We start from the raw sequence: 27912 nt of genomic DNA on the forward strand, positions 1-27912 counted from the left end.
TAATTATTATCATTTGTATTAGTAGTAAAAGTAGTAGTTGTAAATCAAATGAATACTAGTTAGTATTAGTTCCAGTAATCATAGTTATTGTAGTAGGATTATTATTATTATTATTATTATTATTATTATTATTATTATTATGTTTTTCAAATTATAATGAAATTAACTTCTAATCAACCCCAAGAAGATGCAAAAAAAATAATGATGTTTTTCCTCAAGCTTTATTTGATCTGCTTTTGCAACAATCTTCTTTCCATGGCATTGGCTCAATCCAATTCCATGATTAGTTTAAAATAACACTTACATTTTTTTTTTTTTTTACAATAACACAATTACATTTTCCCTTAATAACAGAAAGTGCATGTCTCACACGGTCCGTGTAAACCAAAGAACCGAGGACAACAGATTATCATTAGTCCATAGCACTACATTATCTTAGGCATCATTGGAATGGTCCTTCCAGTTATATTTAAATGCTGTTATATGTTTAATAGGCATGATCACAAGGTTCACAGTGTTTTTACTCTTTTTACATGGTCCCTAGTTTATGGCATGGATATACCTGCACATTGACACAGTCAATCAACATTCCTCTAATGCTTGATTTACATAACTTTAAAGTGTAAAAGAAGAAAAATGGAAACAAACAAAAAAAATTCAGTCTTTCAAATTAAAGAAGGAATAAAAAATAATAATTACTCCTCGGCCCATTCAGCTGTTAGGATGTATGCTGATTAAACCATATACACCATGTTAGATTTTGAGCATTTACAAATGTAACATTACTATAATAAACAAAATTGATGACACCTCCATTAAAATCTAGCTGTTTTCACAGAAGAAATGTTCAGCTGGCAGATGAAGATGAAAAAAGCCGTATGAACTGTGATGGTATTAAGAAGAAGTACTTTTAGAGAACCTTATTTTGCTTATCATAGCAAACAAACATTTTAAAGCTAAATGTCTTTACTTTACAATGTGTCGTCTGTACATTCCCTGATGCCCTTATTGTAAACAGCATAAGGTGCATTTTGTCAAGTTCTCCATTTGTCAAAAAGAAAAGCATTAAGTCAAAAATGTCAATAAAAAGCATTACCTCACTAGATTGTTACAGAATATTTACAATTGAAACTTTTGCATTGTGTACATATACAATGTCCAGCATTACAATTATTCTCCTGATAAATTTAGCGGTAAAATAAAAGCGAAGCAGAAAAGGCAGTAGGGAAAAACACAAGTACAAAACAGTCTACTGCAAAAACTCTTTACAACGAATCACATTTTTTCCTGACTATTATTGCTATACATTTCCTTTTTTCATATACCAACTGCAAAACACATGTCCGATATTCCAGTTAAAGTGTGTTGCTCACACAAAGTGTCATTGTTTTTCAATACTGCGTGCAGTCTACTTTAAGCATGACATACTGTGAATATTCTGAATGTGCATGCTGAAACATCTAGAACATGTGTCTCTTGTTCCTGTTCTGTACAGTCTTTTTAATAAATAGGTATAAAAGAACCTGTACAAATATGGCACGTGAGCATCGGAAGAGTACCGAAGCAAAGTTAAATGCCACACGTATATTACACTTCAGGTTTCAAGTGTATTAGGCAAACATGGTGTTGGATGTAGGCAGTCTCCACAGCCAATGCTGAAAATGTAAACACGCCTAAAAGTTGCAGGTTGTTTCAGTATGCCGTTTTGAGAGTCCTCTGCATAGAAGAGTAATGCCCGTTCTCTCCGAAGTTCTGGCAAAGACTCAGCTTCCTCCGGCTTTAGTCTGATTCCTGAAGAATAACACAGGTTATTCATTTTCCTTCTCTTTAGAGGACAAAACCTCACATTACGCTGTGTTTAGTTTTCTGGATTGGATTACCTGAGATATCCAGCAGAGGGCGCTAAATTGGACTTGCCATTCTGCAACAATGCTGGCGATATTTGAGGTCCTTTTCTAAATGGATCTTCCTATAAAAATAAAAAAAAAACAACAAGAAAGGTTTATATATACAACCTAAAACATCTCAGGTTTAAACATCCTTGACTAGTAATGTGTTTTGCTGTTTTCTTTGCTATGCGTGAATGCGGGTTTTTGACATTGGTTCAGATGAAACACACCTTTTTGACCTGATTAAGTTTGGTATCAGGACGAGGTGGAGGAGGTCTGCATGGAGGGTTTGGTCGAGGTTTTGGTGCCACTGAGGGAGATGGGTACGGGCTGGAGCTGGTTTCTGGGAGTGAAGGACTCTTTTGCTGGAGTGCGTATGCTGGGACTGGTGGTGGTTTGGCCATAGGCCGGACAACGGATGGTCTTTGTCTCGGTGAACCATCTGGATTTGGCTGCTTGCTAGCCTCCTGTGGAGAAATCACAATAATATGGCACTATGAAGTATTTACATTTCTAAAGCAGCATACCAATATGTAGGGCAACATTACCGTTTTGTCCGTATTCGGTTTCTTTAGCTGGAATGTTGGGTTGGCGTGACCACTAGCAACAGTTCTGGAGTCTGATGAAGCTTGGACACTGAAAACCAAATCAAGTGAATGCATTTAAAACACTCATGTGATGTATTGGGTAAATATTGTTAGTTATGAGTATATAAACAACATAAAGCTACAAATTTCAGTATTACTTAATGGATGTCTGACGAGGGGGGTGAGCCATGTTTTTCAAAGTATGAAGCTTCTGCTTGCAGCACCAACAGACCACCATTCCCAATACCAAGGTTAAGACGACAGATAGGGGCACCAGGAAAGCAAGTAAATGACCTGAAACATCAAATAAAGCCACTTACACCCACAACCAAAGAAGCTGCCATAGACCACATTAAGGAACAGACTTGTATGAATAATGCTGAAAGATTAGAAAATATCCTGGAAAAATATTTTTTTACAAAATTATTCATTTTGGGTTTGGTTTATATTTAAACAAAATATATACATTGCAGTCAATAAAATAGTAACGTTTCAGGTGTTCAACATGAAATGCCCCAATGAGGTACATTTTGGCTGCACAGATAAAATGATCAATCAATCAATCAAATGATCATTCATTCATACATTTAGAATAGTTAAGAAAGTTTTGCCATTAAACACAAACATGTTTTCCATCAACATTCAAACCTTGAATTATAATCCACCTCAGTGGCATTCCAGTCCTGAGTACTGAAATCAAGGTGTTTGTGCATTTAAAGGCTATTTCTCTAAGATTGCAAACGATAAAAATCAACTGGATCAAACCTTGGAATCATTTGACATTAGTGTGGTTTGGATACTGACCAATAACATTTAGAGATTTTTTTAAGGTTCTCAAATAGATCTCAAACTTTGAACCTCAATGTACAGAAAAACAAAAATAATATTTAAAAGCATTTCACAAATACTAGATGAATGTATAAGTAGAGTGCAGGCTAAATATTGAACTGAATATTAGGCATTTTGGTGTGCTGTGTATATACACCAACCAGGCATAACTTTATGGCCTAGTATTAATGCCTAATATTGTTTTGGTCCCTCTTTTGCTGCCAAAACATTCCTGACTGTTGATTATTAACAGCATTAACCTCTTCAGCAATTTGAACTACAGGAACTCGTCTGTTGGATCGGATAGCACGGGCCATCCTTCGCTCCCCACGTGCATCAATGAGCCTCGGCCGCCCCGTGACCCTGTCGCTGGTTCACCACTGTTCCTTTTTTGGAACACTTTTGCTCTGACTCGGTTGTCTAGCCATAACAATTTGGCCCAAAAACTTGACCATTGCCCATTTTTCCTGCTTTTAACACATCAACTTTGAGGACAAAATGTTCAAACGCTGCCATATTATATCCCACCCACTAACATGTGCCACAATGAAGAGATAATCAGTGTTATTCACTTACCGGTCATGTTATACGGTCATAATATTATGCCTTGTCTGTGTATTTATGTATGTATGTTATATTTATGTATGTATGTATGTATGTATGTATATATGTATGTATATATTTATTTAGGTATTCAAATACATATGTATGTATGCATAGGTCTTTATCTCACTTTTAACTGGTGTAACAGGGCCACTGTCAATGCTGCCACCATTTCCCTTTTCCTTACAGTAAGGCGGTGCCCAGCCAGTGTCACAGTGGCAGTTATGATTGTTGTTACACATCTGTAAAAGAAAGCATGGCAGTTTAATGCAACAGTCCTGTCATCATCACTATCATCTTTATTTCAAAATCAAAAACCTATTTGTAATGCCTTTACCTATTCTCATGTCTGTGTTGCACATACTTAACACACTGCTGAAGTGTTTAAAAAAAGGTGTATGAACTTGTGACCTACTATGCAATTGACTACATAGTAACCATTCCTGAAGTGGTTCTGTTCCTTTTTACATGGATTGTGTGTAATACATTGCACGACTGAAGCAGAAGCTGAGTTAACAGGGTAATAGGAAGTGGAATTTCTGAAGCCAAGCCACCCATATAATAAAGGGCTAAAGGTCTAGCAGATCAACACTGGCAGTCCACCAGGGTTAGCACCTACCCCATGACCACGACACTTGGCATTGCACTTATCCGCCTGCAGAAAGGATGCATTGCGACACTCACCACCAAAACATATCTGCTTAGAGAGAGAGAGAGAGAGAGAGAGAGAGAGAGAAAGAGAGAGAGCGGACGATAGAAGGCCGCATTAACATACATGGCAATGGTTCTTGTGACAATAATTACACTAGATGTGTCAGGCTTAGCACCATGTATTAGGATTCCCATCAGCCACTGCCTGTCTTTGTTTCGTGTCACATGAATTTTTGTACCTGAATAACATTTTCTGTTCATTAGCACATCTATTTAATCTCACATTTGCCAACGAAGGTTGTTGTTTTTCACAGTCCTTGTCTTCATGCTCTTTTTTTTAATGCCTTTTTTTTTCATCATAAGCAATCATAAATGGCTTTGTTTTCATGTCTTTAAATAATATCTCTGCACTTGCATCCATTTCTCTGCTTCATTAAATGACAACATTTACTCAGTACTCACCGAATTGTCCCCACACTTGGTTCCGGTCATCACCAGCCCAGGGTCGAGCGTATCCCCCAAACTGTCCTCTCCCTTGCCAGGCCGATAGACATGCGTACCTCGACACTGGACCGAATGATCTCCAAAGCGGATAGTGGTGTCTATGGACACTGCGTTGGTTCCAATAGGCTTCTTAGCAGCACTCTGACATTGTATCTTGCCACATTTAGCATCCCTTAGAATGAAAACCTATGTGAATGTGCATCTTTCCATTGTATTGTCTGGAGTTTAAAGAGTCTTCTGTGAATGATGCTCACCTCTCATTGCACTTCCTGTATTTACCCATGAGGTACCCACAGTTTCCATAGAGATCTCCAGCCCTGTTTACCTCAGTGAAGCACAGATCCGGAGCAGACTGTGCATCTGTGAGGGGACATAGAGAGCCATGTGCTTTCTCGTGTGCTATTCAGATGTTAAAACTGTTAGCCAAATGAATTAGGACAAATGCTCACTTGCATCATTAGCTGTACGTTAAACTCTTTTTCAGGTTCAAGTAGTGCAAAAGTGTATCATATTAATTTTAAATCTTGTTCATAAAAAAAAAAAAAAAAAAGAATAATGTTAAACACTGCATGCTGATATAAACACATACCAGGCATTCATGTACTTATATACATTATATATTTAATTTTGGAAATATTTTCATGTAATCACTGTATGTAACATAAATCTGGATTGCACTGTTTCTTGTCTTGCATCATATAGCTTTTATATTATACTCATACTTATACTATCAGAACATGTTCCATGATAATCCTGTATTGCACTGTTGTTACATTGCTTAAAATATAGTGCACTATTGCACCATAAGCATTCTATACACCTAGAATTCATCTTGACTCGGCTCATCAATCAGCTAAAGTAAATATCCTGGATACATTTCTCTAGGTTGAGCGGTTTTACCTTTCCCCCAGAGAGAGCGGCACTGCTGCTCCAAGGTCAAGCACATGCCTGTGTAACAGTAAGCAATGCCATGTGCACAGGAGCTGCCGTCCATCAGATAGAAATTTGCAGGGCAGGACTCTGATTTACCGTCACAATACTCAGGCAGGTCACAGGAACCTGAGGAAGGGCGACAAAGCACTCCTGGACTCTTCAGCTAAGAGGAGATGAGTCAAGAAATTATATGTCAAGAAAGATGACATTGTTTATTTCAGGAAGTCTTAATTAAAAGCGTTATGAATGACTAAATTACCTTGCAGTTCTCACAGCAAATGCCATCGGCACACTCAGCACCTGCTTTCAGCGTGCAGTTATTGGCGTTACAGCATGGACTGGAACATTCCTATAACACCAGATAAAGAGAAAATAGATAAGAGAAACGAAAATAATCTCATCAACAGAAGTTAAAGAAGGTACCCCTCTCACCTCCTCCTCTCCACAGTCACACTCCTCCCCTTCCTCAAGGTAGCCGTTGCCACAGCGCTGGCCTCCGTACATTACACGTGTGTTTGGAAGATTAAACAGACATTTCCCACCACCTGAGCTCAGATAGCGCTTCAGCTCTGCCTGGTTACACTGGTTAAACACACGAGGGAATGGGTGCCTGTAGACAAGTGGAAAGGAAACAACAACCAGAGCAGAGTTCAGATTTAAAATTCATCACCTGGCAGGAAATAGAGCGCATAAAACCACAAGACAGCATTTCTTCAAAATAGAGAAATAGGAAGTCAGTGCAGAACAGAACAGTACAGAAAATGTTTTCTGTCCTTAGTACATTCCATTATTTTATTCATTCTATAAAACCAATCACGACGATGCAGTGCGTAGCTGCCTCTCAGTTCAGGTATGATCCTGAGCTCGGTTTACACTATGGAGGGTTCCACACGTGCTGCTAGTGTCTGTGTGGTTTATCTGGATTCTGTGGATTCCTACCGTGCTGATTTGGTGAATCTAAATTGTCCCTAGATAGGAACATTTGAGGGTATAGTCATGCATCATGGCCAGTATTGCTTGGCTATTCTATGCTCTTGGTGCATTGTGTTTCTGACCAGGAGAGAGCACTTACTGAAGCAAAATGTAATGAAGTGTAAATAAATCGATAGCTAAAAATAATCGCATTGAATGGATTTAAATGTAAATAGTGAACATCCCCAAAACTAGGTAATAAAATTGGGATAGGACCGATGCTTGGTTTGGAGGAGGAAAGAGTGATCTAAAATGTAAATTTTCCCAATTATTTGTATAAGCTAAAAAAATGTTTGTATTCGTTTAAACTGAACACTAAATCCTGTTACATGAAACAAGATATCTCAAGATATTAAATATTCATAAGCTAGAGGATGGAAATGAGAGACGAGTGTGTTTTTTTTTTAACTGTTTGTGTTAGTAGCTGCTTACTGACCCAGTAGCTGCAGCCATGATGCATCCTCCATCATTTGGATGGGTCTGGCAGCAGCCCTCGCTGTCATGGTTCATCCCAAAATTATGCCCCATCTCATGAGCCATGGTGGCAGCAACCCCAAATGCTAGCTCAGAGTGGTCCTAAAAAGTTAAGAAAAAGAAAGAGAGACAGAGCAATAGATGAGGCATGTACATCTGGAAAAGAGATAGAGATTCGGAATAAAACTGCAGGTTGTTTTACCGCGTTAACTCCTCCTGACTGATATTCTGAGCACATGGTTTTAAGAGGAGCCAGTCCTATCGTGGTACCCTGGAAAGCCACACCCCTAAAAAAAACAGCATAAGAGTTCAGCTCTTACTCACACCATGCACATGAATTACAATAAATGTAATACTCTACATTCCCTTTTTTGACTTTTTTTCTATAAAGCTGTTGTGTGAAAAGTGGCTGTTGACTGACGTGATGAGCTGTGCGTTGTCATTTGGCATCTGTCGCAACTGCTTCATCCTCCAGGTCAGGAAGGCCTCTAGAGTGCTAAACGGGTTCTGTGTTACATTGATCTTATCCCTGTCATTCCAAATCTCCAGCAGGATCAGGGCAACACGGATGTTCAAGGTTCTGTAATACTGAAAAGATAAAAATTTGCACTGTTTTAAAGATATATGATTTGTAACCTTTATTCTGTTGCTTTTATAGAGGTAAACCTGGTAAATGCCACTGTAATTGGATTCTTTAATTCTGTTTAAAAAGTTGACCTTAGTCCGTCTGTTTATAGATGTTTTGTTAACTTAGAGGTTAATAAGTAAGTGATAAGACTAAAGAGACTGATGCATACGTTACGCATATACTCATTCATGTTTTATTTTTTTTATATTTTAATTCAAAAGCATTTAAATTAATAATTGTTGCTTTTAGGTGTTTAACTTTTGCTCTAGATACATGCAAAACAGCAATACATTTATTGCGAAAATCACAAGTACTAGTTTTCAGTACTATTTAATATACTGTAAATTGTACTATATACAGCAGATATAAAAAAAAATACATCATTCAATTTAGAACAACAAATAACCTTATGAGGCTAATAGCAAATGTGTTGCAAACCAAAAAAAGTCAAATAATATCTGTACAAATTTATTTTAATAGTATACTCTGCAAATAAAACACCATAGCAAATGACAGTATATTGAAGGTAGTCAAATTGAGTAGTTTCTATTAAAATACTATAAAAATCTGGGTTTATTTACAATTTACACTTTTCAATAAAATAAAAAAATTTACATTACTAGCACATCATTTATTGCTTTATTGTGTTAAGAAAGAAGCTAAAATTACAAATATGCAGAGCTGAAATGAATAAAATAGGCAGAGTAATATATTTGTAACCAAAAAAAGAATACATTTGATTTTCTGTTTTACTACCTTGTCGACATAGTTAGCAGCTTCAAGAAGCTTTGTCTTTGTCTTCTCCAGGTCTCTATCATGTTTTAAAAACTGTAGAAGAGCAAAAATGTGACCATTATGTCATTCCTCTCATTATGTCAGACCTCTGTGGCCTTCAGGCCACAAGTACACACAAAAACATATTATGACCTCCATTAGTGCAGAGGCAAATCAATAATGAACGGAAGTAGGATTATGATCTCTGGCACCACCCGAGTGCCTTACAGAAACAAGACCAAATCTAAAGATCTTCTTAATTTCCACAACAACAGATTAATCAAAGTGTTTAGCATGTCACCTTTCTTATTTTTTTTCCCACATGCAGATAAGATTACTGCATCATTACTGTACTGCATCAAATATTGAATATTTCACAATTTCTACCGCTGGTTTTGCAAATCAAATCAAACCAAATTAAATCAAATAAAAAATTTGATTTGATGTGATTTGGTTTTGCATTTACCTCAGTGTGATCAGCCACCAACATCAGCTCCACATACTTCATACTGCGATTGACATCTCTCTTTACCTACGAATTAACCCACAAATAATGAAATTATTATTTAATTACTCAAATTTTGTTCTGAATATTCGAAACAATTATCTAATGTGTGCATCAGTGACAAAAATAAAGATCGGGCTTCCTGAACCACTGATAATTACTGAATAAATATAAATTCACCCTAGATGCATGACCAGCCTGTGCAATCCCACCAATCAGCTCATCCAGTCTCTCTGTGTGGTTCTTTACTCCACGGTGCTGGCTGCAGGTACTCATAGGTATTTTCAGGCTCTCAGCCCGAAACACGGCATGGCCCTGAGAGACACTGTGATTGGCCAGAGGCTCAATCATGTACACAGCACTGCCATTCAAGGCGATCATGCCCCTGGAGATGGAAAAGACACAAAATGACTGACAGAAGTACTAGTCTCAGGCTCGATGCTCTGTCTACAGCACAGAAAGCTACAGTACCTCTCTGGTCAAAATCTTAAGAATTAAATTCACTATTCACACCTATATGTGTATAAGGATGTGGAATTATTAATTATTTCCATTGTTATCAGATCCAGCAGGATGTATTCATTAGACTTAAAAAATCATTTAATGAATATTTTTTTTAACAATAACCTGGGCTAAAAGAAAGATTTCTGAATGGCCAATACTAATAGCAATCTGTGGATGGCTAATAGTTCAAGTTCAAAGTTTACATTTAATTTGTCACATTCACATACATACAGAATACGACATGCAGGAAAATGCTTTATACGTCTGTCCAACATATAAGCATGAAAAAAGGAATAGAATACAGCGATTAAAAAAAGTATATAAATAAAAAATTATAAACTATTGAAAATATATGTATATACATTAATTCTAGACGGGAATGGATGTGTATAGCAGATATTGACAGAGTACAAATGAATGTCTGACATTACTAATGTCTATAAAAGCACCTCTTTAATGCCCATGTTCATTGACAGAAAGTAGCAGAGAAGATTAAAATGTGTTTTGTGGGACTAGCTGCACATTGATAAGATACAAATGCTACATTTATAGTAGATGCACACGGAAAAAACGGAGATGTATCAGTTTCAGGGAAATTTACAGCTGCTGTTATCTATTTTAATAACTACCTTACTGTAACACCACGTATAAATATGTATTTATAATCAATATGTGTAAATATTACACAGCAATTCAGTATTGATGCTTTCAGGGTGACTGACTAGAGATCTATAATATTATTATAGTACATATAGGTTATCACAATGGTGGAATGGATAGCTTTGCCACCTTTGCCACCACCTTTCTCCATGTCCACATGGGTTTCCCCTGGATTCTCTGGTTACCTTCACAATTCCAAAAACATTCCACTACATAGATTACATGGCTTCTCAAAAAAATTGCTTTTAATTATTAATGTGTAGGCAAATGTCTATGTGCAGTGTTCACAGGTTTCACATTCTCGGTCTACTGCTGCCTTGCACCCAGGATTAGCCTATAATATAGTTAGACTATATAGACTATAGTTATAATATATTAGACTATAATAAAGCAGTTACTGAAAATTAATGATTATATACAGTATAATGAACAGTCTGGATGTAAATGTTTATGCACACACTTAATAATTTCAGCCCTAATTTCAATATATCTACATAAAATAATAAGCTCCTAGGCTGCATTAGGAGAAAATAAATATTTATGAAATAGTCACAGATGAGTGGGAGGAGCAGGAGGATAGTATTTATTTAATGGCCAACTGAAGTTTACATCGCATACAGCTGCCAGAGTTGCTTGGAAAAAAAGAGGGTATTGTTTCCAGTTGCTAAGAGTGTGCAGCTTTAGCAGTTCCCAGCCTTCACACATGCGTGAACAGACATGCAAACACACTCACACACAGTTACACACACAGTCCAAAACATGGAATAATCTAAACTTAAAGACAATTATACATTTATAATTAGGTTATAAAGAAAAAAAAACTTTGCATCAATAGATAGCAATGAAACAATTAAAACAATAAATGCTAAAAAAAATTAAATCAAGCATAATTACTGATAAATACAAGCAAATATACACACATATCTGATTGTTTTTAAGATGAGGTATAGTTTGCAGCTGCAAAAGGCATTCTGGAGAGGGAGGAATGTGTGTGTGTGTGTGTGTGTGTGTGTGTGTGTGTGTGTGTGGTGTGCACATCTGTCCTAAAGAGCATAAGAATGGGTAACTAGAGATTCAGGAAGCAATGTCAAAGGCAGTGCCATCAACTATGGACCAGAACATGACTATTAATTTGTAAATGTATTCAACCCGCACTGTTCGACGTGATACTGCCATTCTGGTATCAATCAATGTTGGCCTTTTTGCCTCCTCTGTCTAACGCAGGCAGGAAGCTGACTTCTCCACATAACACGTGGCATGAAACAACACTCCATACATGCCGTGTCATCCCACTCAGAACCCAGAGATCCAGCTATGCTTGCCTTTGCTGAACTCAGTGAACTAAGAACTGGGGTGACCCAGAAACTCTGCATAGCACTGAAACTGCAGTTATTGAAGATTTACTGCAACACTACCTGCCATGTTTTTTGTCTTATCCATAAACAAGCAGTAGATATACACTAGAATTATATTAAAGTGACATCCCAGTGTCTTTTCATTATTTCATGTGTGAATACCCCAACATTTATTTCAACATTCAACAAAATAAAACTGCCTAGAAGCACATTATCAAGCATTCAGCAAGGCGTTAAAACAATCTAATGTAGTTAAGAATAAAAACTAAACCAAGCTTCACTACAAAAAAAAGTGGGACAATAAAGAGCTCGGCAAAAAGTATATATATAGCTTGAATAGGAACATATGCATAGAAGTATTCTCACTTATGCACACATGCCCAAAAGGACTTAAAATCAACATCTTATTAATACAGAATTAATCAGCCAATGCAAAGCTATTTTCAAAAAAACAAACAAATTAATAATTTAATACATAAACCTTTTCTTTAGGAGTTGGCCATTGAAAATCAAATTCACGATCACAGGCAGCAAAGTAAATTTATTATTTAGTTAACAATTAAAAAAAATTTTAAAAAAGCATCGACGGCTTCGCTCTCACAAGTCACACAATAGTAGTGTAAGACTTACAGTAACATGCAAATGTGTTGCAATTATTGTCTATGATAATTACAAAAATAAACTATGGCGTAATCCAAATGAGAGACAGAATAAAGCTGTTACTTTACATTGTAGCTGTAACTCATGAAGTTTCTGCATCAGCAAGAGTATGTTGGTTGAATATAATGTCACAATTCGATTTTTGTTTTTTTAGTCGCACACTGTTTAGTGATCATTTCTAGGTGTCAGAATGTGAATAATCTAGTAAACTCATCTTCTTTTTCTTCTTTCTTGTCTTCTTTAAAAAAAAACTTTACAATTGTTTCATAATAGATAAACTACCACACACCAAGTCATGTGGTATCTGTATGAGAGGATATTGACCAGAGGAAATGCATCATGTCTGTTGCATCAGTGGAAATGTGTTTGGCCCCTACACCATACTTTAAATAAGTTCATTTTCTGGTATGATAAATTTAATACCTGAAAACCCCACTGCATTGTTTAGTCATTCACAGTAAGGCGTATTACTTAATATGGACTATGAATAATTCTTATAGATGCAGTAAAACAAACAAGATCTGCATGAGTTACAGAAGGAAGAAATTTTGTGACCGTACAACAGTTACGTTTGTTCTTACCTGAGTCCAGAACAAGTGCTGACAACAACACTGGATTCCTTCACTCCTCTCACTGTGCCATGATAATAACAATGATCCTGAAACCAAGCACACACACAGCAGGGTCATAGAGGCAGTTTAGCCTTTGATTTAAGCAGTCAAACTCTTTTGTAACTATAAAGCCAATACTAGTTCCATTATTAGCTGCTATATAATTTATGTACTTTATTTAATAAAATTATTTACGTCTAAATATCACTCTGGACTTTAAAAGGCTAAAATGTTTTGCGTGGTTCAAAATATTCTGTTTGCTTATTAATTAGTAAGATCTGTGGGCTGGCTCCCACCAATTTTTTAAGAATAATGCGTGATTGATTTCAGTGTGGTAATTCAGCATCACCAATTTCCCAGGAGACTCTTAATAAGTTTTTTGTTTCCAGTAATGAACAACATAGTTTTAGCTATAAAAAAAAAAAAAAAAAAAAAAACAGGTGACAGGAAGGACATATGGTCATGGTAATGACTTCATCCGCTTCTGTGGAAAAAAACTTAGCAATGCTTTGCATGTTAGAGACAGCAGCACTGTAAAAGTTAAACAACAAAACAAAAGTTCATTCACCAAAATTCACTTTAGCTCCATACTGAAAAACTTGTATATAGATTAAAATGTGCTCTTTGTTCACATCCAAGTCTTGCTTCATAATTAAAATCTGGATTTTTTTTTTTGTATTTTATCCTTTCAATGCCATGTTCTTACTCAAGTTAATGGGGGTTCCTACATACCCAACAATGCTGTTTTATGATGCATTTATGATGCATTCAAATTATATCAAAAACCGAAAATCAAATTAGATCTCTCATTAATATGATATTTAACAATGGGGGTGGTATAAATGAGGAAAATGAGGGAAAATAAACTCTTGTTCTTTCATTTTTCTGAGCTAGCACTCCTAAAAACTAAAGGAGTTTTCATTATTAGGTTTTACGTTTTTTCTCAGTTGCTTTGGAGCGTTTCTCAGATCCGAAATGAAATTTTCAAAACTACTTTTTCAACCTTTGTGTCATTTAGTCATTTGTGCTCAACATAAGAACATTTCTTGTTGCTTTGATCAAGTTGCGAATGCTTTTGTACATCATTTATTCGATTGTCTACAATTGTCTGCTGTTTCCTACTTTATCAGTTGTTTATGTTATGTTGATCAAAAGTACAAGTTTCTCAGATCAGAAATGTATTTCTCAAAACTACTTGTTCAACCTTCACATCATTTAGTCATTTGTGCTCATCATAAGAAAAATGCTTTTGTACATTTATTTAATCGTTTGTGTATAATTGTGTGCTGTTGTGTGCCTACATTATCATTTGTATCATTTGTTTGTTCATGTTGATCAAAATATATTATACTGGTTTCAGCTAAATAGTCGTAACACCCAAAACATCTTGGCATCAGTTCATTGCATAAGTCATTGAATGCAAAATGGTTAAACCAGTTGTCATCATCTGTCATCTAAAATTTCTATTAAACCTTTTTGTAAATGTGACTTGAATTGATGAATTGCACAGATGAATCTTGAATGTCACTAATGAAGGAGAGTTTATAGCATCAGATCAACCAATAATCAAACAGTTCTCTAAAACAGGTCAAAGGTGAAATCCGTTAATTGGAGAGTGTATACAGACAGAGCAAAACAAACAATTATGAATTCTGAAAATGAATGAACAACCAAAAAACAAACACATGTATAGTACAGTAAAAGTCTGAATCTTGTCTGGTCTCTTGCAATCAATATAAATTAATTATGCAATCAAATAAATAAATTTGTGCTGCTGAAATTCATATATACTGTACAGAAGGAAGTACATTTTATGCATTTTCAGTCACTTTGTTCCAAACCATAGTTTATATCAAGAAATCCAGAAACTGTGCGCCATCATATTGACAACATCCTAAACATTATGATGATTTTGTGAACAATGACAAAGGGACTTTTCGTTCTGATGGGAATGACATGTTCATTGACACAAATACTTACTTTTGAGAGATAAACTGAAGATTTTTAGAAAATGCCTTTCGCAAGAAATCAAATGTATTGTGCTACCTGTATATTGTACAAACTGTTTTGAAAATGCACTTACTGGTTTACAAATATTAAGGATGGTTTGAGAAATGCTTTAAAGCAACTAAGAAAACCTGTAGGATCAGTATGTCTGAGGTCAATGAGTTTGTCGCTGTGCTAATATTTGTTCCTGTAAGGTCAGTGTGGCTGATAAAATAATACACACAGACCAACACATTATCACCATAATGCCTACGAACATCATACATAAACATATTTAATATGATTCAGGATGAAACTGCATTTTATGTACTGATAACTATACAAGAAATAGCATGTGAGTGAATTGCTGATGCTATGTGCAGAATGGACTTACCTTAATAGATGGCTTAGAGAAATAACGTGCACCGTCTGGTCCGTACCATATCTCTTGATAATTAGTGGCCAAGAGCTCTCTGGAAAAGAAAAACAAGGGGGGAACATTTAGATGAATACTATATTGTACTATACTATAGTGTAACATTAATGACCAGTGATCCTAATACTTAGTATTTGTAAAATGTCTTTTCCTCTTGCTTGCTCTCTTGGCATATAATAAAAAGACACCAATGTTTCAATTTCTTTTCAAATAAAAGGCCATATTAACTAATCTAACCTAGTAAAAGGAACCTGGTTTTCCACAGCTGATCAAACAGGCAGGAATTCTCACTGTGTTAAGGGTGTCAGGAATAACTAGTGACCTTCATCCTGACCAAAATAACTGCTTGGGATTTCACTTGCTGGGGTGGGGCTGGAGGAATGCACAGCATGAATCGGTTCCAACAGAGAACATGCATGACCTACAATTATAAGCTGTATCTACAAATAGATTACAATAGTTATACATAGATATTTAGATTTTCTGTCTACAACCTTCAGACTGTTTAATCTGACATACATTGGAATTGACATGACAATAGTTACTAACTACTGGTTTTATTCTTTGAAGCTAGAACCTTCAGCAAAACATCAAATCTTTCCCATCCCACATGGGTAGAAATGCGTATGTTTGCTTGACAAGTGGATGTTTAGACCTCCACCATGCACTGTGTCACAACTCCTCCACCTTCACCAGACAAACACTGGATCTGTCAGTGGATAGTGACTGGTAAGTGTTAGATCTGTCAGGAGGAGATGTTTATTCTGAAAACTCCAACAGTTTGCTGGAAATGCTCAAGTTCCCCTGGGCTCCGACTCATGACCACTTCACTGGAACCACCCACAATGTGCTACCTCCTGCGCAGCCTCACTTCTCTCTGAAGTAAAAAGCATCAAACACAGCCAGACATTTATTTTTATTTTTTGACTTTAGACAAGTCACAAAACTTTAAAACAATAAACTGTGCCAGACATCTCACTGGGGCATCTCACATTTGCAGGTTTTTGCTTCCCTTTCGAGAAAACTTTACTTCTGCTACTAACTGAAACAATGTCATGAAAGAAAGCAGAAGTAACAGGACAGCTCAGAGCATCTAGAAATACATTTAGCTATCACAGCTACAGCTACCAAAAAGATGCTATAAGCAACAGACAGTTTTTTTTTTTTAGCTCTTACAGGAAGTCATTGTGTGTCTGTGTGAATGCAATTGGTGAAGTGGGCCCAATGGCTGACAGTGCATACAACTGAGGTAATTTTATCTTTTGATTCCTCTTGTCAACAAAATGGATGTTTTACTCTTCTATTACTTAGCTTTCAGATATTAAGTTCAGCTGGTTTTTAGAAGGCAACAGATTTATTCAACACGAGAGCACCAACCATACCAGCAAATAGCTTTACATGCACTAACATTAACTACCTTATGATTAATAGTGAGGTCTGACAGGGCATCAGCCTTAAGGATAAGCTGGAATGATGACACTGTGTGAAGCATATGAATGCAGCAACTGGCAACTGGTACACATTTTTTTAATCATGAGCTCCAGGTTTACTGACGTCAGACAATATGAAATGGTTTGAACTAGTTCGCATAGGTTTAATCTTTTGTCTAGTATAATAATAATAACAATAATAACAACAACAACAACAACAACAACAATAAAAATAATAATAATAATATACTGCTGTCATTTGTTACCAAAAGGGCCAGAGCTCAGCTGGTCACATGTACACCGATCAGGCATAACATTATGTTAAATATTGTGTTGGTCCCACTTTTACTGCCAAAACAGTCCTGACTTTTCGAGCATTAACAGCATTAACTTCTTTAGGAATTTGAGCTACAGTAGCTCGTCTGTTGGATCGGACCTCATGGGCCAGCCTTCGCTCCCCACCTGTATCAGTGAGCCTTGGTTGCCCACGTCCCTGTCACTGGCTAACCACTGTTCCTTCCCCGAACCACTTTTGATAGATACTGACCACTGCGGACCTGGAATACCCCACAAGAGCCTCAGTTTTGGAGATGCTCATAACCAGTCCTCTAGGCATCACAAATTGGCCCTTGCCAAAACTAAAACCCTTACGTTTGCCCCTTTTTTCTGCTTTTAACTCATCAACTTTTGGAACAAAATTTTCACTTGGTGCCTAATATCCCAGCCACATACAGGTGCCATGATGAAGAGATAATCAGTCTTATTCTCTCACTGGTCATAATGTTATAATTAGCAAAGGAGCATATTTCCCCAAAGACATACAATGAAATTTGCAGCAATTATTTGACTAGTATAGTTTTAGATAAACAAGGCATGAGTGCAAGAGCAAAGCATGATGTTAGCATGTCCTATTTCACTGTGTGCATTTGCAAAATCACACAAAATTAACACCCAAATCTAAGTTTCTTTTTGGACAATTTTTCAGTGAACAAACATCATTAAATTAATTAGGTTCTACTGGTAACAGATCGGTAGTTCTCATTATAGTTTCAGATTACACACACAACTGGTAACATATCCTGCCACTGTGATCAGGTTTGGTCATCAAAGCACTGCGGGTAGTTAAGAGCTATGCATAGACTTTACTCTCTTTCTAAAGGGCTTGAACATGGTTTGGGGTCAACACAGAGTGCACTTGAACTGCTCCAGAGGCAACATCAGAACAATGGCCATCTATTGAAGTTCTCATTACATAGAGAGCTTAAAAATGATGAAGGAAAAAATGCTGCCTCTTAGCTGTTAGTGTAATGACCCAAAAGGGGAACTACATTGAGGTTAAACAGAGTTTTATACATGACTATGAACTGACGCACCAGCCTGTTTAGATGAAGTCATCACTGTATAGTTATTTAAATTGTTGTCAAACGGGACAGGACCTTTTGCTTAATTTTCATAGTGCGTTCTCTGGCCATCCAATCAAACTACACAAATGCCCATGTTATTTTGTGCCTGCTAGATGGCCCCAGTGCCATCAGCTTGAAACCTGATGCATTAAAGCAACAGCCTTCAAGCAACTTGTACTGTATGTAATAGTTGCCTGCACTGCTGATTCTGAAAGCTCAAGGCATATCTCTTTGTCTCTGAAAGAAAGATAGACACTCCAATGTAAACAGACACTCAGTTGCACTTGAGAGTAACAAATGAAGAGAATAAACTATTGGGAATAATTTAATACATATTAATGGACAACAATATATTAAGTAAGTCTTGCTGGCTGTGACGGCCCGCCACTGATAGGATGCAATGCAATTCAATATGGTACAGATAGTTCACTTTTATTTCTTTGGTTCAGACATACAGTAAATCATAAAGTAAATACTTAAGTGCCTTCTGACTTCTAAAACATGTCCCGTTTAAACCCACATGCCTTTGAAGGGCAAAAATGAATAAAACAAAACAAAGAAATAAATCAATAAAACCAGACGTTCTTTTCCTGTTTTGTCTCCAGGAAGATGCAGCTCTACCTCTGCCATGTTAATCTGTATTCTATATGGCTCTCAGGACATGCCTCGGTCTCTGTAGTGTATCAGTGCACGTAATAACAGTGGTGCTGAGAGAACACACTTGAGAAGCAGTTAAGTGAGGAGAAATCAATCTACATATAAAATATTGGTCACAAATTATTGATCACTTTCTAAATATTAAAAATATAGCGCATCTACTAATAATTATATATAATAATTTTTATACTGATGCAAATATGTTTAAAACAATGCATCACGATATACAACTGCCAACTTGTAGCAAGTGCATACATTTTTTAATTGATGCATAACATCGTTAACTTTTATTCTCATGCTCCAATGTGAATCGGTGAATCTTACCATCATAATATTCTCTCTCTCTCTCTCTCTCTCTCTCTCTCACACGCACGCACGCACGCACGCACACACACACACACACACACACACACACACACACACACACACACACACACACACACACACACAATGTATCCTTTTTATGAAACATCCTGGAATCATTTGCCTGTCGGATATAAAGTCACACGCATAAAAGTACAAAACTAAAATAATTCTATCCCAAATTTGTTCACCACAACAAAAGAATCACGTGACTTGCAAAAAAACAAGTTTCTTTCACTGGGCATAAGGCGGGACTGCCATTTTGTTTAAGGCTTTTGTCTAAAGTCTTTATGTGTCTGTTTTATTCAAGACAGAAATGGAGGTTTCTGACTATATTGGTGTGATTCATTTTAAATTTGGAAGTTCAATGACCACTACCCTGCTGCAAAATTCATCAAAACATTTATTTCTTTAATCATTCTGCTTTACCCTTCATAGGCACAGAGAAAGAGAGTGGGTGTGTCTCGCTCAGTGGCTGACATGCTGTGTAGTAGAAATGCTACTACTGAGCTGGCCTTTTTAAGTGGTACGCTGGCAGAGATTCCATGCAACCACTAACCTCTCCCTACAGAGCAACACCATAAAACACATGTTGTCAAAAATAGACCACTGTATTATGGGAGGCTGTGTAAGCTTAAAATGTATTTACAGTTGCTGATGGCAGCAGATTAAGAAGCTTTGCAAGCTCCAGACTATGCCATGTACCAATTTAGCCACAGGATAAAGAAGTACCATAAGCAAAACTATCTCTTAGGGCTTTGGTTGGTTTACATTTCTCCGAGTATACTGATACAGGGTCAGTACAAAGTGAGGCTGAACCTAGATCAGCACTTTGACCCTAAGATACCTGATGATGTCATGTAGCCCAAATGACAACACTATGTTTAAGGAATCATCGTTATTGCAAAGCCCTGACTTTTCTCCACTTGTTAACTTTTTTTGCGAGCGTTTGAACAAGGAATGTGTATGACAAGGTTCTGATTTATTTGTAATACACCTAAGTACACAATTTTCATTATGCCTGATATCTATGACAATCAGTTTTAAAACATAAATACACTGATATAACAAACTGTACACATCAGAGGTGATTGTTGTACTGGTAAATCAAACCATCAATCTATGTTTCCTTTCTTTTCTATTTTCTCTAGGTTTTATTTATTTCCTCCATTATTTTCTTTCTTTCTTTATTCTTCCTTTTATTACAGAGCCACATATGTGGCTATTAAAAAAATGACCATGACTTAATTATATAGAGTATATAAGCAAGAAGTCATGTTTCTTTAGATCTGATTTAGAAATATAATCATTTATTATATTTAGACTTTTAATTCAGTTATGACATGATCTAATGAAAAGCCAAAATTAAGTAATAGGCTAAATAAATAAAAAAATTATGACCAAAAACATCCTTTATGTCTGGTCTCAAAATATTAACCTATAGCCTCAGCTCTAAGACTCATTACTTTCTCCTGTGTTCTTTACTTTTGCAAGTCTTTTTCTGTTTTCTTTTTAATTCCTTTCTCCGTTGGTCTGCCTGAATCACTAAAGCGGGAGATAATGAGACTGGTCTATTAATATGCCACCCCACCAAACTGCAAAATTAACTGAGTTGATTTTGCACCAGGCAGCTCTAAGCATTGGGATTAGTGCCCAAACGATGCAAGGATTTAGTGCTGTGTGTTTGAGACATTGCTGTCTGGCAATGGCTGAAACAAAGAGTTCAATTCATCATTTTAGAAGGGTGTCAGTGGGCAACATTCTCTTAGTGCTAAATGACATCACCCCAAACCACCCCAGTGGAAGAGGGAGAGAGGGAGGGGAGTTATAAGAGAAAGATTAAAAATTAATGATAAATAAATACATGGAAAGGGGGAGAAGGAAGAGAATGAGAAGAAGAAACAGCAGGAGGAAGAAAGCAAAATAGATAAAGGAAATGTTAAGGTTGGTTTACAAATTAATGAGGTTGTGGAGAAAGAGAGAACTTGACATCAAACAAAAGGAGAAATGGTGGACTTGAGGGCACTGCTTGAGTAAGAAACACCACCAATGATTAAGTGTGTGTGGGGTCACCACAAAATGTTATGTGAAAAAAAAAATGTAAACCAATCTCCAAGCCTACCAGGAAGACTAAACGAAATAAAAAAAAAGTATATATAAAATGTCTCCACTAGCTTTACCAGAGCCAGAACTATTTATTATCATTTCCTAAACATCCAAACATTTACATTAGCAGGGAACCAAAAACCCTTAGTGAGGCCACCATGTGTGTGAACAGAGACACTTTTTTTTTCTTCGAAAGTCTACTGAGTGATGAAGGAGTCGAGTGAGGTAAGAAGACAAGTCGGAATGTGATGGACTCCCGGCATGTGAGTGTGGAAGACAACAAACACAGAGCAGGAGGACTTACAGAGACCCTGCTCATGTGTCTCCAGTCTGAGTGATTATTTACAATGGCTAGTTTCAACAGACATGACCAGAAATAACCTTGCAACAAGCCAAGTCTGTCCTGTTTTATATATATATATATATATATATATATATATATATATATATATATATATATATATATATATATATATATATATTGAGTTAAATCCATGTTCTTTGAAAGATCATTTCAAAGATCTATTTATTTGGTTGCTTTTCTAGATATCAAAATATTAAGCTTAAGATATTTCTAATAGCTTTCAAAGAGTTATTACTTTATAGTGGTCAAAAATGAAAACTACAACAAGGAAATCCTGTTGCCTCATGCTCCTCCTAGATAATTAACAAATCACATGAATTAAATATAAATATACAAGCTAACAAAATGCAAAGTATAAGTACATGCATAGTCGGTTTGTCTATGCTGTGTAGAACCATTTCCATTGTGTAGACCTTGTTACCCATACAATGGTTAATAAAAATCTTCCAGCCATTGAATTACTTTGTCTAGTTTCTGGTATTTGTGTGGTTTCTGAGATGTTTGTTGGGCTATCAATTATACTGAAACCTGAAACCCAGCTTGATGGTAATACCTCCACACTGCCACCAATATAAATAGGATGTGTGTCCAATCAACCTCATGCTCAGAATTGAATTTATCTGTGATATTACACTCCACAACACCAGTTTACTACCCATTCGATAGGAGACACTTGTGAATGCGTTACTATAAAAAAGGTTTTATCTTGGTAACAGCATTATTATGGAGAGGTGTGAATTGTCTGCCAGGCAAATGGTTAACACTCTCCCCTCTTCCCATCACCCTTCTTATCAGCACCTTAACATGGAGTCACTATACCCAACAGTATCTTGATTAATCCAGTAACAGACAATGATAAAACTAATTATTTGTTTCAACTAATTGAAAATTGGTTCAGCTGGAAAAATGGAGGGCCAATGTATTGCTAGAAAGTAACTGAGCATAACATTTACCTAATAATTTTCTGTGCTCAGTTCTGCCACATTAAACTAAACACTTTTAATTTTTTTTTCTTCCTGAACCTTTATATACTTTTACATTTTAACTTTCAGTAAATCTTACAACAAAAAAACTTATTCTTATACTCTTCTCCTTTTTTTTACTTTCTTTTTTTTTTTTTTGCTTTAACATTTGGACCCTAAGGTGGTACCTGAGCACAACTGGAGAGTGCTTCTGCTCACAGTGGAACTCTCAGTTATAATTTCTGTGTGTCCATTGCTCTCCTGAAGATCTGCATGCTCTTTTCTCCTGCTCCTGCCTCTTGCTCTCCATTCAAGATCTGAGTCAGCACGGCTCAGCTTGGCAATCGACCAAATGGGCTCTGTAAGATACAGCCTGTCTGAACTGACCAGCCAGGCATTCATTAGGCTAAAAGCTTGGAGACGCTGACAGCACAAAGACACAGACACACACGCACACACACCATGACTGAGACAGATCGAGTTGGAAGACATCCACTAACTACAAACTCCTGAATATTTATTGCTGCTTCTTTCTATTCAGGATGAATGCACCCTGTTGCACACAAGGAGAACTGGAGGTTTGGGGGGAAAATGTTCTATATCTATAAAGGTTGAGTTCAGTGTGAGAAAAGTTGTGCAATCTAAACAAACGTAAGAAATATTTGTCATGATCCATCTTGCAAGTAAAAAAAAAAAAAAAATTCCAAAACCAGGCGGACAACACTGTGGAGTAGTTCTCGATTTACCCTGTGATATTAGCTTGTTATATGTCAAACTGCATAAGTGCATTAGATATTGGACGGATGTTGTCTGGTCCGCGGAGGTAAGTAAATGAAATTATCATAGATTTCCCCCTTTTAAGAGTGAGATAGAGAGGACATGTAAGAGGAAAGGAAGATCTAATGGTGGGAGGTAATGGGCGGGGGTGGGGGGGTGTTTAAAAAATGCAGAGAAAAGATAAATGTAGACCATAAAGATGAAAGCAAGAGTGAGAATGGTAATGGTCAGGGGTGATGGGAAAGGGTGTGATCAGTACTACAGCACAAACATGGAATAAAGACTCACGGTTAAAAAGTAGTATCTCTCTTTACTTGTGTCTTCAGTTAAAATGGACAGAGCAGTTGCAGTGAGAAGTTAATGATTTAAAGGATCAAACGAGAGTTATTATGAATCGCTCTTTTTTTATCAGTTCACACAAGCTCCTGTGATGACAAGTGAACGATGAGGACAGAGAAACCAAACATTTCCAAATGCCATTACTTGTACCCGAGAAAAAAAGACACATTTATGCAATTTCCCTTCATTTCAGCAACACCGTTGTCATGTAGCACATAGTTCCTTATAGAACCTTTTATCACAGTATAGTAAATAAAGCAGTGAATGAAAGCAATTACTTCCAAAAAAGATATAGACATAGAATAACATGTTCAATGCTTCACAGTATAATTTATGTATAGTACAACTATGAAGCTTAAACGTATGTGGGTGTGGAGAGCAATAAAACACATTTTTAGGAAGGATCTTGATCCAGATGTGAAACAGTGTGGAAATGCTGTATAACATTATCCCTTCCCACAACCATTTCAGTTTCACAAAGTGTCCTAATGCCATACAAGTAAAAGTATAATTACACACAATTCATTGATTGCAAAGGTCCAGAAAAGCAACTACCCTACCTTCCAGTGGCTCTTTTCAATTTATTTTAAGACAACAGAGAGATGTGTGGAAATAACCACTTTATTGTCATCACACTCAGTTTTCAGTTAATCAAGTTGATGTGATACTGAGCTTGAGCTTGTAGGTGTGTGGATTCTTCACAGTCACTCTAAATCCAACATAGATGAATGTCTCTAAAATATTTTGCATGCTGATGGGCTTGACTGAGCTCAGAGTCACAAAAGATCCCCTGAGCATTACTTTCGGGATGCTGATTGGGTGATCTGGAGAGTGTCGTGTATAGACCAGCCTTGTCATAGGAGAGACTGGGAGATACTAAAAAAAACGCCTGCTATTTAAACAAAAGCAGCAGCCTTTTTTTTACAAGCACCAAGGACTCTGAACTGAGGAAATCCAAATAAAGAGAATGGACACAATGATCTGTCGATTTATACATTCTGTTTTAAAGCTTTCTGTACATTCTATTGTCAGTTTTTTGATTGTTTGGTTTAGCCATTTTAGACCAGAAAAGGGTAAAAAAAATTATAATATATGAAAACTATCATTTCTTACCCTATTTACTATATTGCCAAAAGTATTGGGTCGCCTGACCTTTCCTGCTTTATGTGGGTCCAAACTGTTACCACAAAGCTGGAGGCACTCAATTGTATAGAACATCTTTAGAAGTGCTGAAATCAAATTTTGCATTCACTTAAACTTGGAAACCCAAACCGGTTTGAGCATGGCAATGCCCCTGTGCACAAAGTGAGCTCCTTGAAGATATGGTTTACATGCTTTGGAGATGGAGATCTTGAGTGGCCTGCTAAAGGACACTGATCTCATCCCTACTGAACACCTTTGGAATTAATTGGAATGCTGACTTCACCCCAGGCCTCCTCACCTCTCCTACATCAGTATCTGACTTTCATAATAGCTTGTGGCTGATGAACACAAATATCCATAGGCACACTCCAGAATCTAGTGGAACATCTTCCCAGAAGAGTGGAATGAATTATTGGACTAAATGTGGAATGCAATGCTCAAAAATCACATACCATACTTATGACCAGGTGACCCAATACTTTTGCCAATATAGTTTATCTCTAGCCCTGTACTTCTGGTCTGATTAGTTCCTTCAACTAAATCATTCACATTAATATATATGGTTGGATAAACCCTACACTAGGTCTAGATTTACAGTGTTTGTAGTGGATCATGTTTAGAAGACTAGAATCTCTTTCACATTTGTTACATATTCCTTAGCAAGTACTCACCTCATTCCACTCATATACTTTGCTGGGTCTGTGTCTGGACCACTAACTGAAGACTTCTGTCACTGTGATTTACTGGGCTTTCATAGGCTCAAATAGTTCTAAGGATATACATTGCTCCAGCATGGGTGTTTATTCCCTGGATTGACACAGCAGTTGGTGCTTCCCCTGGGGGATCCACAGCTAGACGTTATGGAGTCACACTCTGAATGGAACGTCACTCCTCTATCTCCATCTGCTAATGAGGGCTTGGACTAATCAGATAAAGCTTGGAGCCGTGGGGGGTTTCAGCATCACCAGAGGCAACAGATACAACACTTAGCAGTAGATCACTCACACCACCCAGAACAATGGGAGCATTTATCTAATAAAGTTTTGACAAAACTGGGAAATAATAAGCCTGTTCTGCTTCCACTCTATCCCGCTGATCATCAAAGAGGCTCAGTCAGCTTTTAACTTAATGGCTATACTCTCACTGGAGCTACATGAGACCATGACACCATATGCCTGACTTCCTGCGTCCCTGAGCAGAAGGATCAGGTGTCAGTCTCCTATGGTTCTGTGCAAAAATGCACAATGTAAACACACCGACAATAATAGACAACTGTTCAGGATCTGATCCGATCCCAAGACATGTATTTATAGATTGAGATAGTGTTACTAACCCATAATGAAATACACAAGTAAAGCTGGTGCATTCAGCAAACCACAGCTCAAACTGAGCAACATGAAAAGTGATTTAAATCATTGTAAGAGCACACAGAGTGCAGTCACTCACTCGTTTCTCTGGAGTTGGAGAACCAGCTCCATTCCCTCTGCAGTAATCTTGACGTTTGCCACTGAAGGATGCTGATGATGGAAGAAAGTATTCATAATTATTCTCAATGGCAGTAAAATACCCCATTCAGCTTGTTCTCAGAATTGCAGAATGATAATGAGTTAGGGGTTTTGGGTAGGGCTGGGGGTTAATGCTTGTGTCATATGAAATGGAACGAAATCAAACCATATGTTGAACTCTGTATGAATTTATATGTTTATGTGACAAAAAAATGTGAATATAAAGCTTTGCCTAAATATTTGTTTTAAGAATACCTGTTACTTTTATTTCATTGCATATATGGAGCTAAGCTCCATTAAAATATGACACATGCAAGTAAAATAATAATGACAATAATAAAATCATTGTTATGCCTTTATTATTATTATTGTTATAACAATTACTGTTACTACTACTACTATCAATAATAATACTTATAATAATAACAAAAACAACAACAACAACAACAATAATAATAATAATAATAATAATAATAATAATAATAATAATGTGGTATTGCTATTGTTGTTGTTGTTGTTATAAAACTTTGGCCTGCATTTGATTCTGTCTGTTTTACTATTTGACTCTTCTATTTACTGCATTATTTCATTCTTTTTTATTTATTTATTTATTTATTTATTTATTTATTTACCTTTGTGTGTGTATGAGCTGCTCTTTTGCTTCTGGGATTCAGCCACTGAGGGTAAGTGACCTCATAGCGCTCCAAACTGCTCAGCACGCCCGCGTGCGCTGATCCACCAAAACACACACACACACACACACACACACACAACCACACACATGCGCGCGCGCGCTTGTAAATAAGCAATACACAGCGCTACATCACTTAAAGTGGTACACTTTACTAAATACTAATACACTAAATACATGTAAAAACCTGGGATGCATCATTTGCATTATCCACGGTGTGTGTGAATCTGGGGTTAGATTGAACACTCACCTGTGTGGAGGCAGAAGACGGTGCACTGCAAAAGCACAATGAAATACACGATGTAAGGGCGCGCGCCGTACGGCAGTGATGTCGCGCTGAACACACAGCGCCCTCCGCGCGCGCGCCTCGCCATCCTGTCTCGTGCTACCACAGATCCACAGAGACTGCAGTGAATTCACCCACAAAGACACACACACACACACACACAGCCACAGTTATCTGCTTCTAAACTGCGCCATGGTTTACGTGTTTCATATGCAACCCGGTAAAAGGATCGAGCGCATCTCCTCCTGCCTTATAGAGGGGCGTCCCGCCCTCTCTCTTCCTCTCTCTCTCTCTCTCTCTCTCTCTCTCTCTCTCTCACACACACA

At 36.9% G+C, this 27912-nt stretch overlaps 1 protein-coding gene across 1 annotated transcript; it reads right to left on the minus strand.

Annotated features, from left to right (window-relative positions):
* Positions 1-211: 211 nt before the first annotated feature.
* Positions 212-27848, minus strand: adam19b (ADAM metallopeptidase domain 19b). Its single transcript, XM_046850283.1, has 23 exons — positions 27551-27848; positions 27242-27339; positions 26551-26621; positions 15519-15597; positions 13109-13185; positions 9529-9733; positions 9310-9375; positions 8826-8897; positions 7863-8029; positions 7644-7728; positions 7404-7543; positions 6428-6605; positions 6255-6344; positions 5963-6158; positions 5317-5422; positions 5021-5234; positions 4527-4604; positions 4038-4149; positions 2635-2770; positions 2438-2525; positions 2120-2356; positions 1881-1969; positions 212-1791 (listed from the first exon to the last, which is right to left on the minus strand). Exons 1-23 carry the CDS (start codon positions 27672-27674, stop codon positions 1764-1766), a joined length of 2736 nt encoding a protein of 911 aa, XP_046706239.1. The 5' UTR covers positions 27675-27848; the 3' UTR covers positions 212-1763.
* Between the last annotated feature and the right edge of the window lie 64 nt (positions 27849-27912).

Source organism: Silurus meridionalis, chromosome 5 (genome assembly GCF_014805685.1).
Source record: "Silurus meridionalis isolate SWU-2019-XX chromosome 5, ASM1480568v1, whole genome shotgun sequence".
In the NCBI taxonomy this organism is placed as follows: domain Eukaryota; kingdom Metazoa; phylum Chordata; class Actinopteri; order Siluriformes; family Siluridae; genus Silurus; species Silurus meridionalis.